Here is a 12,140-nt window from a genome sequence, read left to right as displayed (position 1 = left end):
CCAGTGGTTAGGATTCCAGGTTTTCACTGCCGGTCCGGGGTTCAATCCCTGGTTGGGGAACTGATATTCCGCAAGCTTCGTGGCACAGCAAAAAAAAAAAAAAGTATTCATTGATTTTGCACATTTCACGTTGCTAGGCACAGAGTGTGGTGTTGGGCGTTTAGAATTACAAAGAAAAGGAATAGGAACAAACCAGCGTTGGATGTGTGAGAGCTGAGTACAGAGAGGGCTTTGCGAGTGCTTGGATGGTAGGGGACATATCTGAGCCGGGCAAGTGTGACTTCTGAGCTGGCCTTTACAGTGTGGGGGGAAAGAGGGAGAAGGGCAGTCCGGGCAAAGGGGAGCGTCTGCACAGGCTGTTCGGTGTGAGAGTGCATCTCCCCTCGGAAGCGGCAAGATCCCTGGATGGGTGCTGTACGGCCCGCTAGCAGAGAAGAGGAGCAAAGACAAATAAGGGCCAGATTTTCAGTGCCATTGGAGGTCATCCTAAGATTTTAGACTTCGGGCTGGACCCACGTAAAGTCCTGTCGGCTCTACGTCCTGAAGGTCTCACCTCGTGTCCACTTCTCCCTCCTCACTGCTCGTTTCCTGGTCCAGGCGGCATCACTCTCTGCACCTGTCTCCTTAGTCTCCCGCTCTTTCTCGTCCTCTCCCATCCGTTCCCCGCCCTGTAGCCAGACAGAGCTAACACAAAATTGAAGAGGTGCCTCGCGTGCTTAAGAGCTTTCGTGGGCTTCTAGGCCCGCCCTTCCCTGACCGTGAGACGCCACTTCCCACTTGCCCACCCCCGCCCAGCTCTGTGCTCGCCGCCTGAGAGAACACTAGGGCGGGCCCAGACGCCCGGCCCCGCTGTCGGCCCCGGGTTAGCGCGCGCACCTGCAACCAGGGAAGTTTCGGGGAGTATTGTCGCGCCGCTGGTAACCGCTCGTAACCTCCTGGGTGGAAGGAGAAGGAAACCCTTCGCCGCGCCGCCCGGCCCAACCGCCGGAGTCGTAGCCCGCAGGCGGCGCAAGGCCAGGTCTCGCCGAGGAGGGGCGGGGCCTGCGCGGAGGGGGGCCTGAGGAGGGGGCGCGCCCCGGCGCAGCCGAGGAGCGCGTGCCCGCGGGTCCCCGGGTGCGATGGTAGCGTAGGTTCCCCGGGACTGCGGGCGGAGGGCGGCCTTCAAGGGAGACGCTGCGGGTGGGTGCGGCCGGGGCGAGGCGGCTGCCGAGCGCTACCACCCCCTAGCCGTTGCTCCTCCCGGGCCGGCTTGGGAGCCGTCCTCCATGGGACCAGCCGGTGGGGCACGCGGGCGGTTCTAGGGGCGCGGCGCCCTGTCCCAGATGCCGCCGGAAGCTTAGCTGAGGGACGCGCAGACTCGTTTTCTTTGCCCAAGCCTGAGAAAGGACTGAAGTTTTGGGTTCTGGAAATCATTCCTGAAGATGAAAGCTGCTCGGAGAAACCCAGGCACCTCGCTCTTGTACCAGTGGCTGGGCAGGATTCCCAAACTTAACCTGGACCCCCTGCCAAGAGGACGAGAAATCCCCTCAAGAGCAGCTTCACCCTCTGAGTGGGGAACCACACCCAGGATTTAGAACGTTTTCCTGCCTAGAGGGAAAGTGGGGATGGAGAGGCAAACACAATTCCTCATGTCCAAAACACACCCTAGGATTTCAGAAACTACTTAGTATTTTCTTTTCCCATCCTTTCTGCCTGAAGAAATCTCACTATCTCCCTGAAGCAGCTTTGGATCCTGGTGAGTCACCAGTTTTGATTTCTTAACAGAAGCTTCTGGGACATTCAGGGTGTCTCAGTGATGAATTGAGGACATTAACTGGAAGGTTTGTCAGAAATGGGGCGGGGGCTGTGCCATTTTTCATTAACCATTTTGTCATTGTTGAATTCACCTAGACCATTACTTCTGCCTCCTAACTGCGTTATTGAGACCTGTAAGTTCTTTCACTACTGCAGTAAAAATTCTTAAAAGTTATTTCTGATAGCTTTCCCCGGAAAAAAATAAACAACTTGGAACTGTTTTAACACTTCCTCTGGTCTCTGGCGTTAAGGGGCTTTGTCCCCATTGATGTCGGGCCTGCTGCTTTTAGTCTGCCTCTGCCAGGCTTCTGCTTACATGTGGTACTGATTCTCCACCCAGGAGCCTTTCTGCTGGTCTCATGTGCTACCTTTGCTACAAGGGTGTGTGGCTATTGCTCAGGGTCAGTCCACATCTCCCAGTTCTCCTTTGTACCCATTTGGACTGAAGGGGCAGGGGTCTTTATTACCCCCAGCATTAGTCTCCCTTTGACGAAAAAGCCTGTTGGAATCTGTTCTGGTTTCTTTTTCAAGAGGACTAGTGGGGTAAAAATAATAATGTAAAACATGTGTGTGTAGTGTAAAAGTATATATACTAGGCCCTCCCTTGCAGTGCCTTCATGGGACCCTTTAGTAAGGGTCTCTGACCCGCTTTCTGAAATGACTATAACGATGAAGTCATCAATCCTGTCAATAGTAGACTGCTCCCCAGAATTCCTGCCAGCGTGGTCTTTTTTTTTTTTGGCTGTGCCACATGGCTTGTGGGATCTTAGTTTCCCAACCAAGGACTGAACCCAGGCCAACTTGCCAGTGAAAGCGCCGAGTCCTAACCACTGGACCACCAGGAAATTCCCCAGCGTGGTCTTACATTGCTCTTACTACCAGGTACTTAAGAAGAAAGGCATGGTGGTGTGCTGAATTGGGCAATTGGGATTGACATGTATACGCTGATGTGTATAAAATTGATGACTAGTAAGAACCTGCAGTATAAAACAAACAAACAAACAAAAAACTAAAAAAAAAAAAAAAAAAAAAAGGCGGGCTTCCCTGGTGGCGCAGTGGTTGAGAGTCCGCCTGCCGATGCAGGGGACACGGGTTCGTGCCCCGGTCTGGGAAGATCCCACATGCTGCGGAGCAGCTGGGGCCGTGAGCCATGGCTGCTGAGCCTGCACGTCGGGAGCCTGTGCTCTGCAACGGGAGAGGCCACAACAGTGAGAGGCCCGCGTACCGCAAAAAAAAAAAAAAAAAAAAGGCAATTTGCCAGTTTTATCTACCCCCAGGTGGCACAAATAGATGAGTATTTTCTATGTGCCAGGCTCTGTGCTAAGTATTTTCTATGTGCCAGGCTCTGTGCTAATATTTTACATGCAATATTTTGTGACATCACCTCATGAAAACAAGGCCGAGAAGAGCTCTGCATGTTAAGTTTGTTAGAAGGGGAGTTAGACTGGGGACTGGGTGAAGTCTACGATTGGAAAGCCTTCTTAGTGCCAGGAGTGAACACCTGGGGGTCCTCTTGCTCTGGCTCAAACTGTAGTACTCCAAGTAGGAGCAATGCCAGTTAGACCACATCCTAAGATCTGTATGGATAGTATTCTGGGGGATGAGGGATAAGGATCTGAAGGGGAGGGGTGCTTTCTATTCTCATGAGGTTTACAATCCACATAAGTTGCCATCTTAACCAGAGTGCTTACTAACGTCAACTTTACACCACCACCCACTTCATGGTATTGGCAGCCACAGCAGCCCTGTCCTGCTCCTACCACTGTCCATTCCACATTAATCTCTTTCAAATCCTCATCTCCCTTCCCTGACCCCCAAGACCTGCACTACCACTGCCCTCCTGAGGGTAAAAGAATGGTACAGAAATGAGAAACAGATATAAGCAAGGGTGGGGGGCACGCAGGGTTATTTCCTTTACTTAAAAGTGCTATATTTAATAGCCTGTTGCCAGTGGAATGTTTCATCTTTTTCTCCCAAAGAACAGCTAGTTAGATATTTTCCTCCAGGGCCAAATCCTGAGATGTTTTCCTAGCATCAGAATTTCCTACTCCTAGAATTCTCCCTGGTATTCTACCTCTTTTCCATAGAAACACACTCCTAGAATTCCTATTCCTGATTCCCCATTCTGAAATGTAATGCTGTCCCCTAATAATTTTGCCCTCTCCTATATCTCCCTCCACTAATGGGCAATAACGCAGTTATATCAGAACCATCTTTTCCTGGGAACCATTTGCTCGACCAAACTTGTCTTTGATGAGCCAGATCTTCCTTTACCTACTTTGCAAGAAAGTAAACATTCTAAACAATCAAAAGAATGTTCAGGGCTTCCCTGGTGGCTCAGTGTTTAAGAAATCGGCTGCCAACGCAGGGGACACGGGTTCGAGTCCTGGTCCAGGAAGATCCCACATGCCGCGGAGCAACTAAGCCCATGTGCCACAACCAGAGACTGCGCTCTAGATCCTGCAGGCCACAACTGCTGAGCCTGCGTGCCACAGCTACTGAAGCCTGCACGCCTAGAGCCCATGCTCTGCAACAAGAGAAGCCACTGCAGTGAGAAGCCAGCGCACTGCAATGAAGAGCAGTCCCCGCTCGCCTCAACTAGAGAAAGCCCGTGCACAGCCACGAAAACCCAACGCAGCCAAAAAAAATAAAATTTTTTTTTTTCAAAAAAAATAAATTTTTAAAAATTAAAAAAAAAAAGACAATGTTCACCAAAGAAGGAAAAAAAAAAAACCCTTCTAGAACACCCTTCTGACATCACCCCAAGCAGCCACTGGACTTGACCCTTTGTTACCACATAGCAGTCTCAGCCTGGAGCCAGCCAGGGCCACATGCTCCCTCCCTCAGCCTGTCTGTTGTCACCTGTCAGAACCCTCCTTAGCAACCAAGTAAGACCACAAAGAGAAAGCCAGGTTCTCTACCCAAAGCAGGTGGAACACAGATCAACACTGGAGGCCAAGTCAAAGGCCCTCAATGATGAGTCACACACTCATGTTTCCTGAAGATATTTATTACCATCCAAACATATTTTCAACAGGGAAAGGCATGATCCCTAATTTCCCCAGGATCCACGTTTTCAAAGTCTCCCAGGGAACCCATCTTTCATGGAACCCTCTGAGGACTTGATCTCTGCAAAGGGTAAGCTAATTAAGACCCCGGTTTCCTCTGCCAATTCCTGGACTGACCTGCAAATTCCATCTTACTATTTCCCGTAGGTCTCTAGTTCCTTTTTGTTTGAGGTGACAATCACATGCATGACCTGCCAATGAGCCCTACTGTCAGGCCACTGTGGTGGCTGCCCGGGATTGCTTGTGGCTTCTCAGCCAGGCCTTCAGAAGAGCTGCAACTCACCACCAGTCCTTCGGTGCCTCCAACTGGTCTCCCAGGAGACCTGGCCCCTCTTCTTTGGTCTCAAGGGCCTCAGGAGCCCAAAAGCTCCTGATGAATGTCCCAAGTGAGGAAGCAATACCAGGAAGTCTGTGGATTCCCAAAGTTGTTGGGATACACACTGGACACAGTAAGGCACCCAAGTCTCAAGTTGGCTAAATATGCTGAGGGGGTAGGTGTGCCCTGAGACTGGAAGAACTTCAGAGGGGATTCCACCCTGAGAGGGTCACTTCAAAGACTTGCCATCCTCACTAGTTCCAACAGAATTCCTTTTCAGTTTTACGCTAATCCTTTGCTGCCTCTGCACCTCCCTCACAACGACCCTCCCCTGGTTCCTCTTTGGAGTAATTACCTTAAAGATGCAGATCATGCTGGGTAAGGAATACCAGCTCTTAACAAGAGGCCCCTCTGAATATGCCACCTTATCTGGGCCCAAAAGAAATCCCATTGTTTCTATCCAGTGTGAGTTCTCTGATGACTCATAAGGCGTGAACTCCGAGAAAAGCTTTCTCCACATTCGGAACATTTATAGGGTCTCTCTCCTGTATGGGTTCTCAGATGACGAATCCGATTGGAGCTGTGAGAGAAACTGTCTCCACACTCATGACAGGTATAGGGTTTCTCTCCTGTGTGAATTCTCTGGTGTCTGATTAAGTTGGATCTATGAGAGAAGTTTTCCCCACAGAGGGTACATTTATATGGTTTCTCTCCTGTGTGTGTTCTCTGGTGTCTGGTGAGGTGCATGCCCTGCTGGAAGCTTTTCCCACAAGTTAAACACTGAAAGAGTTTCTTCTCTGCCTTGTGGGTCCCATGATTGGCAAGAAAGAGGGTGCTGTCACTCACTGCTTCCCCACACTCAGAGAAGGGGTACAGCCTCTCTTTCTCGTGAGTTCTTTCGTGAATGACAAGGTGAGAACTGCGAGAGAAACTTTTCCCACACTCGGAACACTTATAAGGTCTCTCTCCTGTGTGAATTCTCTGGTGCCTAAGGAGGTTGGAACTGTGAGCAAAGATCTCCCCGCACTCAGGGCACTTGTAGGGCTTTTCACCTGTGTGCGTTCTCTGGTGCCTGTGGAGGTTGGAGTTGCAAGAGAAGCTCTTTCCACACTCGTTACATTGATAGGGCTTCTCACCTGTGTGGGTACGCCGATGCCGAGTCAGGTGGGTATTCTGACTGAAGCTTTTTCCACACTCGAGGCACTTATGGGCCTCCTCTCCCAAGTGTGCTCTGTGTAGTGACAAAAAGTGTGGATTCCCGCCAAAGATTTCAGCGCACCCCACACCCATACACAGTCTTTCTGCTGCATGTATCCTCTGGTGCCTAATCAGGTTCGAGTTGTTAGAGAAATTTTTGCCACACAAGGGACATAAATGGAGCTTCTTCGGCTGCAGTTCCTTTGGCCGCCCCAGTTCTCTGCAACTTGTGGCCCCCACTAAGGACTGCTCCATCCGAACCTCTGGGGGAGGCTCCCAATGCTCTTCTGCCCTGTCACGAGGCCTTCCCTGCTCAGGACTCCAGGGTACCTCCCCTCCGGCCTGGCCAGGCAGCAGCGCCCGAGGGTGGATGCTCTCAGGGCAAATGGACTGAGCACTTTCTTCCAGATTGTCAAATTTCTCTTCCCCTGGAAGATCGAGAGAAACCAAACCCATGTTATTTCTACACCAGAGAAAAGGAAATCCCGTGTGCTAACTGCCTGTAGGTCAGAAGTCCAGAAGGGCTGGCTCTACCTCAGTTTCCCATCTTCCCCATATAGGTAAAGCACGGTAGACAGGGATCCACATAAGGGGTGGGGCCATCACTCAGGAATCAGAGCTCAAACCAGTCTTGAATTCCCTTGTAGGGGCCCCGAACTCCCTCTCCAATTGAGCCTCTGGCTTCTGCCCTTTGGGAATGGGTGAGATGGAGCAGGACTGGGACTAGGGTGGGCAAATGAGCCCAGGAGTGAATGCCTCCTTACACTTTGCACCCTGGGTACCTCGCCTGCCATCACTGGGATGGAAGTGGGCAGTGGAGACACTGGAAGAATGTACCTCCCTGGCAGTGGTGATGGGCTAGCCTTACACCAAGACCCTCAAATGCCTCATTCCCAACAGCGGGAGGCTAGCTGCGCAGGCTGCTCAACTGCGTTTCTTACCGGGAGCTGGGCTCCTGGGGCTCAGGCCCTCCTTGCAAGTCTGGACACTGGGATCCCAGGGCTTTCCTTCTTGTTCCACCTGGGTGCTCAGGGCCTCCTGACTGGGAACCTGAGACTCTGTTCACAATGAAAGAAAAGGATTTCTATGTCACCATTTTCCTCTACCAGGCAGGGCAAACAAAGATAGTCTTGTTCCCTGCCTTCAGTGAATGGATACAGAAATCTGACAGCAATTACTTGGAACATACACTAAACTCTTCCCACCGGTTACCCCTAGAGAAAGAAATTAGAGGAAGGAGACTGTGGCTTTTTCTTTTTACACTTTTGTAGTACTTGGGATTTTTTGCAATGAGAATGTAAAACTTTTGTAATTAAAACAACAAACAAACAAACATGGTCAGGGTGGTCAGTTCCTTGAGGAATCAGTTTAATACTGTGAAAGAGCCTTGACTCTTATGGATACATATAAAATAGAACTAAGTTTGACTGGGCAACTCCAGAAGGAGAAAATGTAATATGATGGACAATCAGAAAAGGACCTGGGACTCTGAGAGGACCCTGAGATTAAAACCCAAAAGTGCTACCCTGTGCTACGCTCACTCCAACTCCAGCAAACACGGACTTTAAAAAGTTTAGTTTCAAGAACTTGTGATCCAAACTCTTCCTATTTAGCACTCACTTTAACAGCTGTGCTCAACTTAGGGCACCAAGCCACAGCACAGTGACAGAAAACCTGGAGAAGGCAACCAAACCCAGCAGTGACCCCCTTGCAAAATTAGTGCAAGTGAGATGATAGCTGTGCTTCTCTTTACGAAAACCTCATGTATGAAAACAAAGTGCAGTGTGACTCTTCTACCGGGTGTGCATCAATATAGCTATAATGGTAACATACACAATCCTGTTTTATGTTGTTTTTTAAGACTCCCCCCAACTTTTTATTATGAGAATTTTCATACATGCAGAAAAAATGAAGGAATTATACAATACCCACACACTCTCCACCTAAATCCAACTATCAGTTTTTGGTCATATTTCACAGACCTCATTTTTAATCTCTGCATAATAGTTCAACATGTAGATGCATCTTAATTTATATCTAACTTACTTAGACCCTGTTTTAGATATATATCATTTCCAAATTTCCACAAAGCCTTCCCCCTTCCTGAATTCTTAAGGACTGGGACAGCCACTGAGCTGGAATGTTGATGCCAGTGCCCCTGAAATTTGTGCCTCTGGGGAAGAGCCCAGAAATACTAATGGAGCATAGAAAACATAAGTGAGGTCAGAAGAGTAAGCATTTTGAACTTGCAAGGCATCAAGAACTTAGAGCCCTACAGCATCCTGTGATCTGTGTGTGAGGGGTGGGAAGTGGGGATGGGGTGGGCACCATTGGATCTGACTTGTTCTGCCTTAGGAAGTTCATTATGGCTCAGACTCCCCGCCCTCAGCCCTGGCAGCTGGGGCCCTTAAGTGTGCCAACTGTGGCACCTGGCAAATATTTAAGTGATCTTAGTCCAAGGGACTTTAGACAAAGGCAGGTCGTCTGGCTAAACTCAGAACTTATACCCAGGAGGTGAGCACCTAAGGGACAGGACCCTGGTCAGAAATGGCTCAGCCTTCATCCCTGGAAAAGAAGTCCTTACCCAGTGAGTCCACATTCTCATAACTCTCCTGCACCGTGTCCTGGGAGAGGGCCCTCTTACTAGGATGCTGATGCCCCCACTCCTCCTGGGAGATGTACATAGCCACGTCCTCTAAGCTCTCAGGCAACTGAAACAGCACAAGATCACCTTTAGGCCCTGAAGCACCAAGAACAATTCAATTCAAGCAGAGTCATGGGTTAAAGGGGCAAAACCCAGGTGTGCTGAGGACACATTTCATGGGGAAGAAGGGGGAGGCCTACAAGTGAGGTGTGGAGGACAAATAAAGAAGGTGGGAGAGATGCATGTGGTGAGGTAGAAAGGATCCTCTCCAAGTGGCAAAAGGACCCCACCCCCACAAGAGCAACTTCGGGGAGACAATGGGAACTTCCACATCACCTGGGGCCCAGTCAGCTCCTTGTCTTCCATGTTTCCTTCGGGAGGAAAGAGAGAAAGCCAGGGAGCAGATAATGCTGAAGGTGACAGAAATTATGATGAGAACGGCATTCCTAATTCTTGTTAACCCAAGGATTGTCACAACACAGTATCCATTCCCCAACACCCAGTCTCTGCTCTGAGGATGAACACTGAACAAAAAAAGGCAACCGAGGAATAATAAAGCGATATTCAAAACAACAGAGTACCAGCAGTCTTCCCGCTGACCCAAGCTTTAAAGCCCTCAATCATTCACTGAGCTCTAAATGTCTCCGTTCTGCATACAAAAGGGCTTACTAAGAGATTCCCCCTCCCTCCACCCACCCCAAGAGGAATCCAAACCACTTCTAGGTCTTTCACACCACATCTGCAAACCCTCAGGTCAGAAATGCCCCCTCCTTGGCGGCCATGCTGCATTCTGCTGGTGTCAGGGGCAACCCCAAAGCCCCTCCTCCCTCCCACTTGCCCAGAGAACTGTTCCTCACCCCTCTCCTTTACAGTCTGGGAATCCCTTTTGGGGCTGGGGCCTAGCAGCTCCTGCAGCCTGCGGCCAGGGCTTCTCTCAGTCTCCATTGGCTCCAGCTTGAAGCTCGGTGACTCTCGTGCTGTTTCCAGAGGCAAAGGCTCCTCCAAAAGCACTTCTGTTCCCCGCCCATGGTTTGTCACCTGGGAACCAACCCACATCACTCACCATCATAACAGGGCCCGAGAGGAAGGGAAATTAGTACAGAATTCTGAGGGCAAGCCTTCAACGGAGAACCACTGGCAATCCCTTTGGACCCACCAAGAGAGAAGAATGGTTTACACTAAAACAAAACTTTTCTGACCCCGTGTACACCTGAGAAAATGTGTGTGAGGGCTGGGGGGAGTTCACTTCCAGTGCACACCTTCCCCACACAGCTCTTCTGACACACCTCACTCCCTCTCGCTTTCCCCCACCGTTTCAAGATGCGTCCGTTCCTGACTACTGGGTAAGTTAAACTTGGGTGGCCCTGGGGCAAGTGGCCTCAGAGATTCAGTGCCAGTTTTTTAAGTCCACTATTAACTGCCACCCAGCTTTGTAGAGATTAGACTGCTGATTGTAATATAACAATAGCTAACAGCTATTAAGCACTAACTGTAAACCAGCAGTGTGATCAAAACTACATCCTGCTCTAATGCTCAAAGCCACCCTAGAGAGGTCTTTTACCATTCTTATTTTACCAAGTCTGAGGCTCAAAGAAATTAAGTAACTTGCCCAAAGTCCCAAAGCTAGTACGAAGCAGAGTGAGCATTTGAACCTAGCGAGCAAACTCCTGGGCTCACACTAATGCAGAGACACTGCCTCCATGTGGAAACAGGGCACTCTTCACTGCTCGCTCTGTCCACTTGGGGAAAATCTGGAGAATGAAAGTTCCTCGCTAAACTACAAAAAGGCTTCTTGCCCACCTAAGGTCTACTCAGGGCAACCAAGTAAATTCGTCGGGGTAACTGGGCCAACGCGATGTCCCAGTCCTCAGGGCCAAACAAACCGCAAATAAAACAGCTCTTTCTCTCACCTGTTGCCTCAGTCTCCCAAGCTCTTTCTGCATATCCTCCACCAGAGTCACCGCTTCCTCGCCGCTCTCCGGATGCAGCTCCTGCACCCTGCTCTGGATATCCTGGGGCAGGATGGTCAGAAACTGCTCCAGCACCAACACCTCCAGGATCTGCTCCTTGGTACGCATCTCAGGCCGCAGCCACCCATGGCAAAGCTCCTGGAGCCGACTGAGGGCTTCCCGGGGCCCAGCGGCCTCTTGGAAGCGGAACCGTCTGAAGCGCTGATGGGAGGCCTCCGGGCTGGGTCCTGGGTCTGTTGGGGGCACCTCCTGGCTCCAGGCGCAGTCCTCCTCCAGTTTCACTATCAGGAGCCCTTCTCGGTCCTGGAAGCCCGGACCCGACGCCATCTTCAGGTCCCCACACCGCCTTGGCCCCGAAACCAGCTGCGCCCAGTTAGGAAGGCGCCCCCGGCCCCGCGCAAGGATGGCGGGCGTCCACAAGAGCCGGGGGCCCCGAAACCCCAAATCCCGGCCGAGGAGCCCGGCTCCAGGGCTGGCGCAGCCAGCTCCGGCGCCTCGGCGTCAGTAGTTTGCGGGCGCCGCCGCACCACCCCCTGGCCCGCCCCCGCCAGGACCGCCCCAGGGCAGGACCTAAGCACCGCGCTTTCCCCCTTGCAGCGGACTCACGCAGGACTCGAAGCTCGGCTCCCACGCCGGAAGTCTCAGAGCGAGTTAGGCGTCAACAACCAACGGCGCCTGCTCCGGACCAACTTCCCGGTCACGTTCCGAGAACTCTAGCGCCCATTGGGTCAGGTCTCGCCACACACTCACCGCTGACCAACCGGAAGAAAGGATTTGCCTTCAGGGGCGGGACGAGCGAAGGGCCAATTGGGGACGAGAGGCGGGGCCATCGGGCGAGCTCCGGGATCTCAGAAACCTCTGGGAGCCGGAGTCTGTAGGTTTGTTAGTGGAAATTAAACCCAAATCGGGTGTGACCGGCGGACTACCAGGGTCAGAATCCCTCGGAAAGCTTACTGAAGTTCAGATCTCCGAGTCACGCGAGATCCTGTGCCTCTGAGTGTCGGGGTGGGGCCCGAAAATCTGAATTGTTAACAAGCTCCTCCACAGACAAGTGGAAAAATTCTTTCCCCACAGACAAATTTGAGAATCGCTGTCCGGGTCAAAACGGATTTCAAGGTGGTCCCCACCCGCTGCAGTTGGGCGGAGCTTCA

At 51.2% G+C, this 12,140-nt stretch overlaps 1 protein-coding gene across 2 annotated transcripts; it reads right to left on the bottom strand.

Annotated features, from left to right (window-relative positions):
• Nucleotides 1-4,788: 4,788 nt before the first annotated feature.
• ZNF263 (zinc finger protein 263) lies at nucleotides 4,789-11,642 on the bottom strand. 2 transcript variants are annotated; one of them, XM_032605352.1, is made up of 6 exons: nucleotides 10,930-11,642; nucleotides 9,877-10,057; nucleotides 9,356-9,390; nucleotides 8,960-9,086; nucleotides 7,317-7,433; nucleotides 4,789-6,803 (listed from the first exon to the last, which is right to left on the bottom strand). In XM_032605352.1, exons 1-6 carry the CDS (start codon nucleotides 11,314-11,316, stop codon nucleotides 5,635-5,637), a joined length of 2,016 nt encoding a protein of 671 aa, XP_032461243.1. In that variant the 5' UTR covers nucleotides 11,317-11,642; the 3' UTR covers nucleotides 4,789-5,634. The 2 variants fall into 2 exon arrangements, with proteins under 2 accessions (XP_032461243.1, XP_032461242.1); XM_032605351.1 differs by having other exon boundaries at nucleotides 9,356-9,429; nucleotides 10,930-11,641.
• Between the last annotated feature and the right edge of the window lie 498 nt (nucleotides 11,643-12,140).

Source organism: Phocoena sinus, chromosome 15 (assembly GCF_008692025.1).
Source record: "Phocoena sinus isolate mPhoSin1 chromosome 15, mPhoSin1.pri, whole genome shotgun sequence".
Lineage (NCBI taxonomy): Eukaryota > Metazoa > Chordata > Mammalia > Artiodactyla > Phocoenidae > Phocoena > Phocoena sinus.
Note: the sequence above shows the minus strand (reverse complement) of the source record. Positions and strands in the feature narration are given on the sequence as shown.

What these genes read in the sequence shown, in the direction of transcription:
- ZNF263 (XM_032605351.1), bottom strand. Translation starts at nt 11,316, where the DNA reads ATGGCGTCGGGTCCGGGCTTCCAGGACCGAGAAGGGCTCCTGATAGTG. An exon ending in AGGAGCTGACTGGGCCCCAG is followed by an intron (nt 9,087 to 9,355) that starts GTGATGTGGAAG and finishes GTGCTGTTTCAG; the next exon opens with TTGCCTGAGAGCTTAGAGGA. An exon ending in CCCCAGGAGCCCAGCTCCCG is followed by an intron (nt 6,804 to 7,316) that starts GTAAGAAACGCA and finishes TCGATCTTCCAG; the next exon opens with GGGAAGAGAAATTTGACAAT.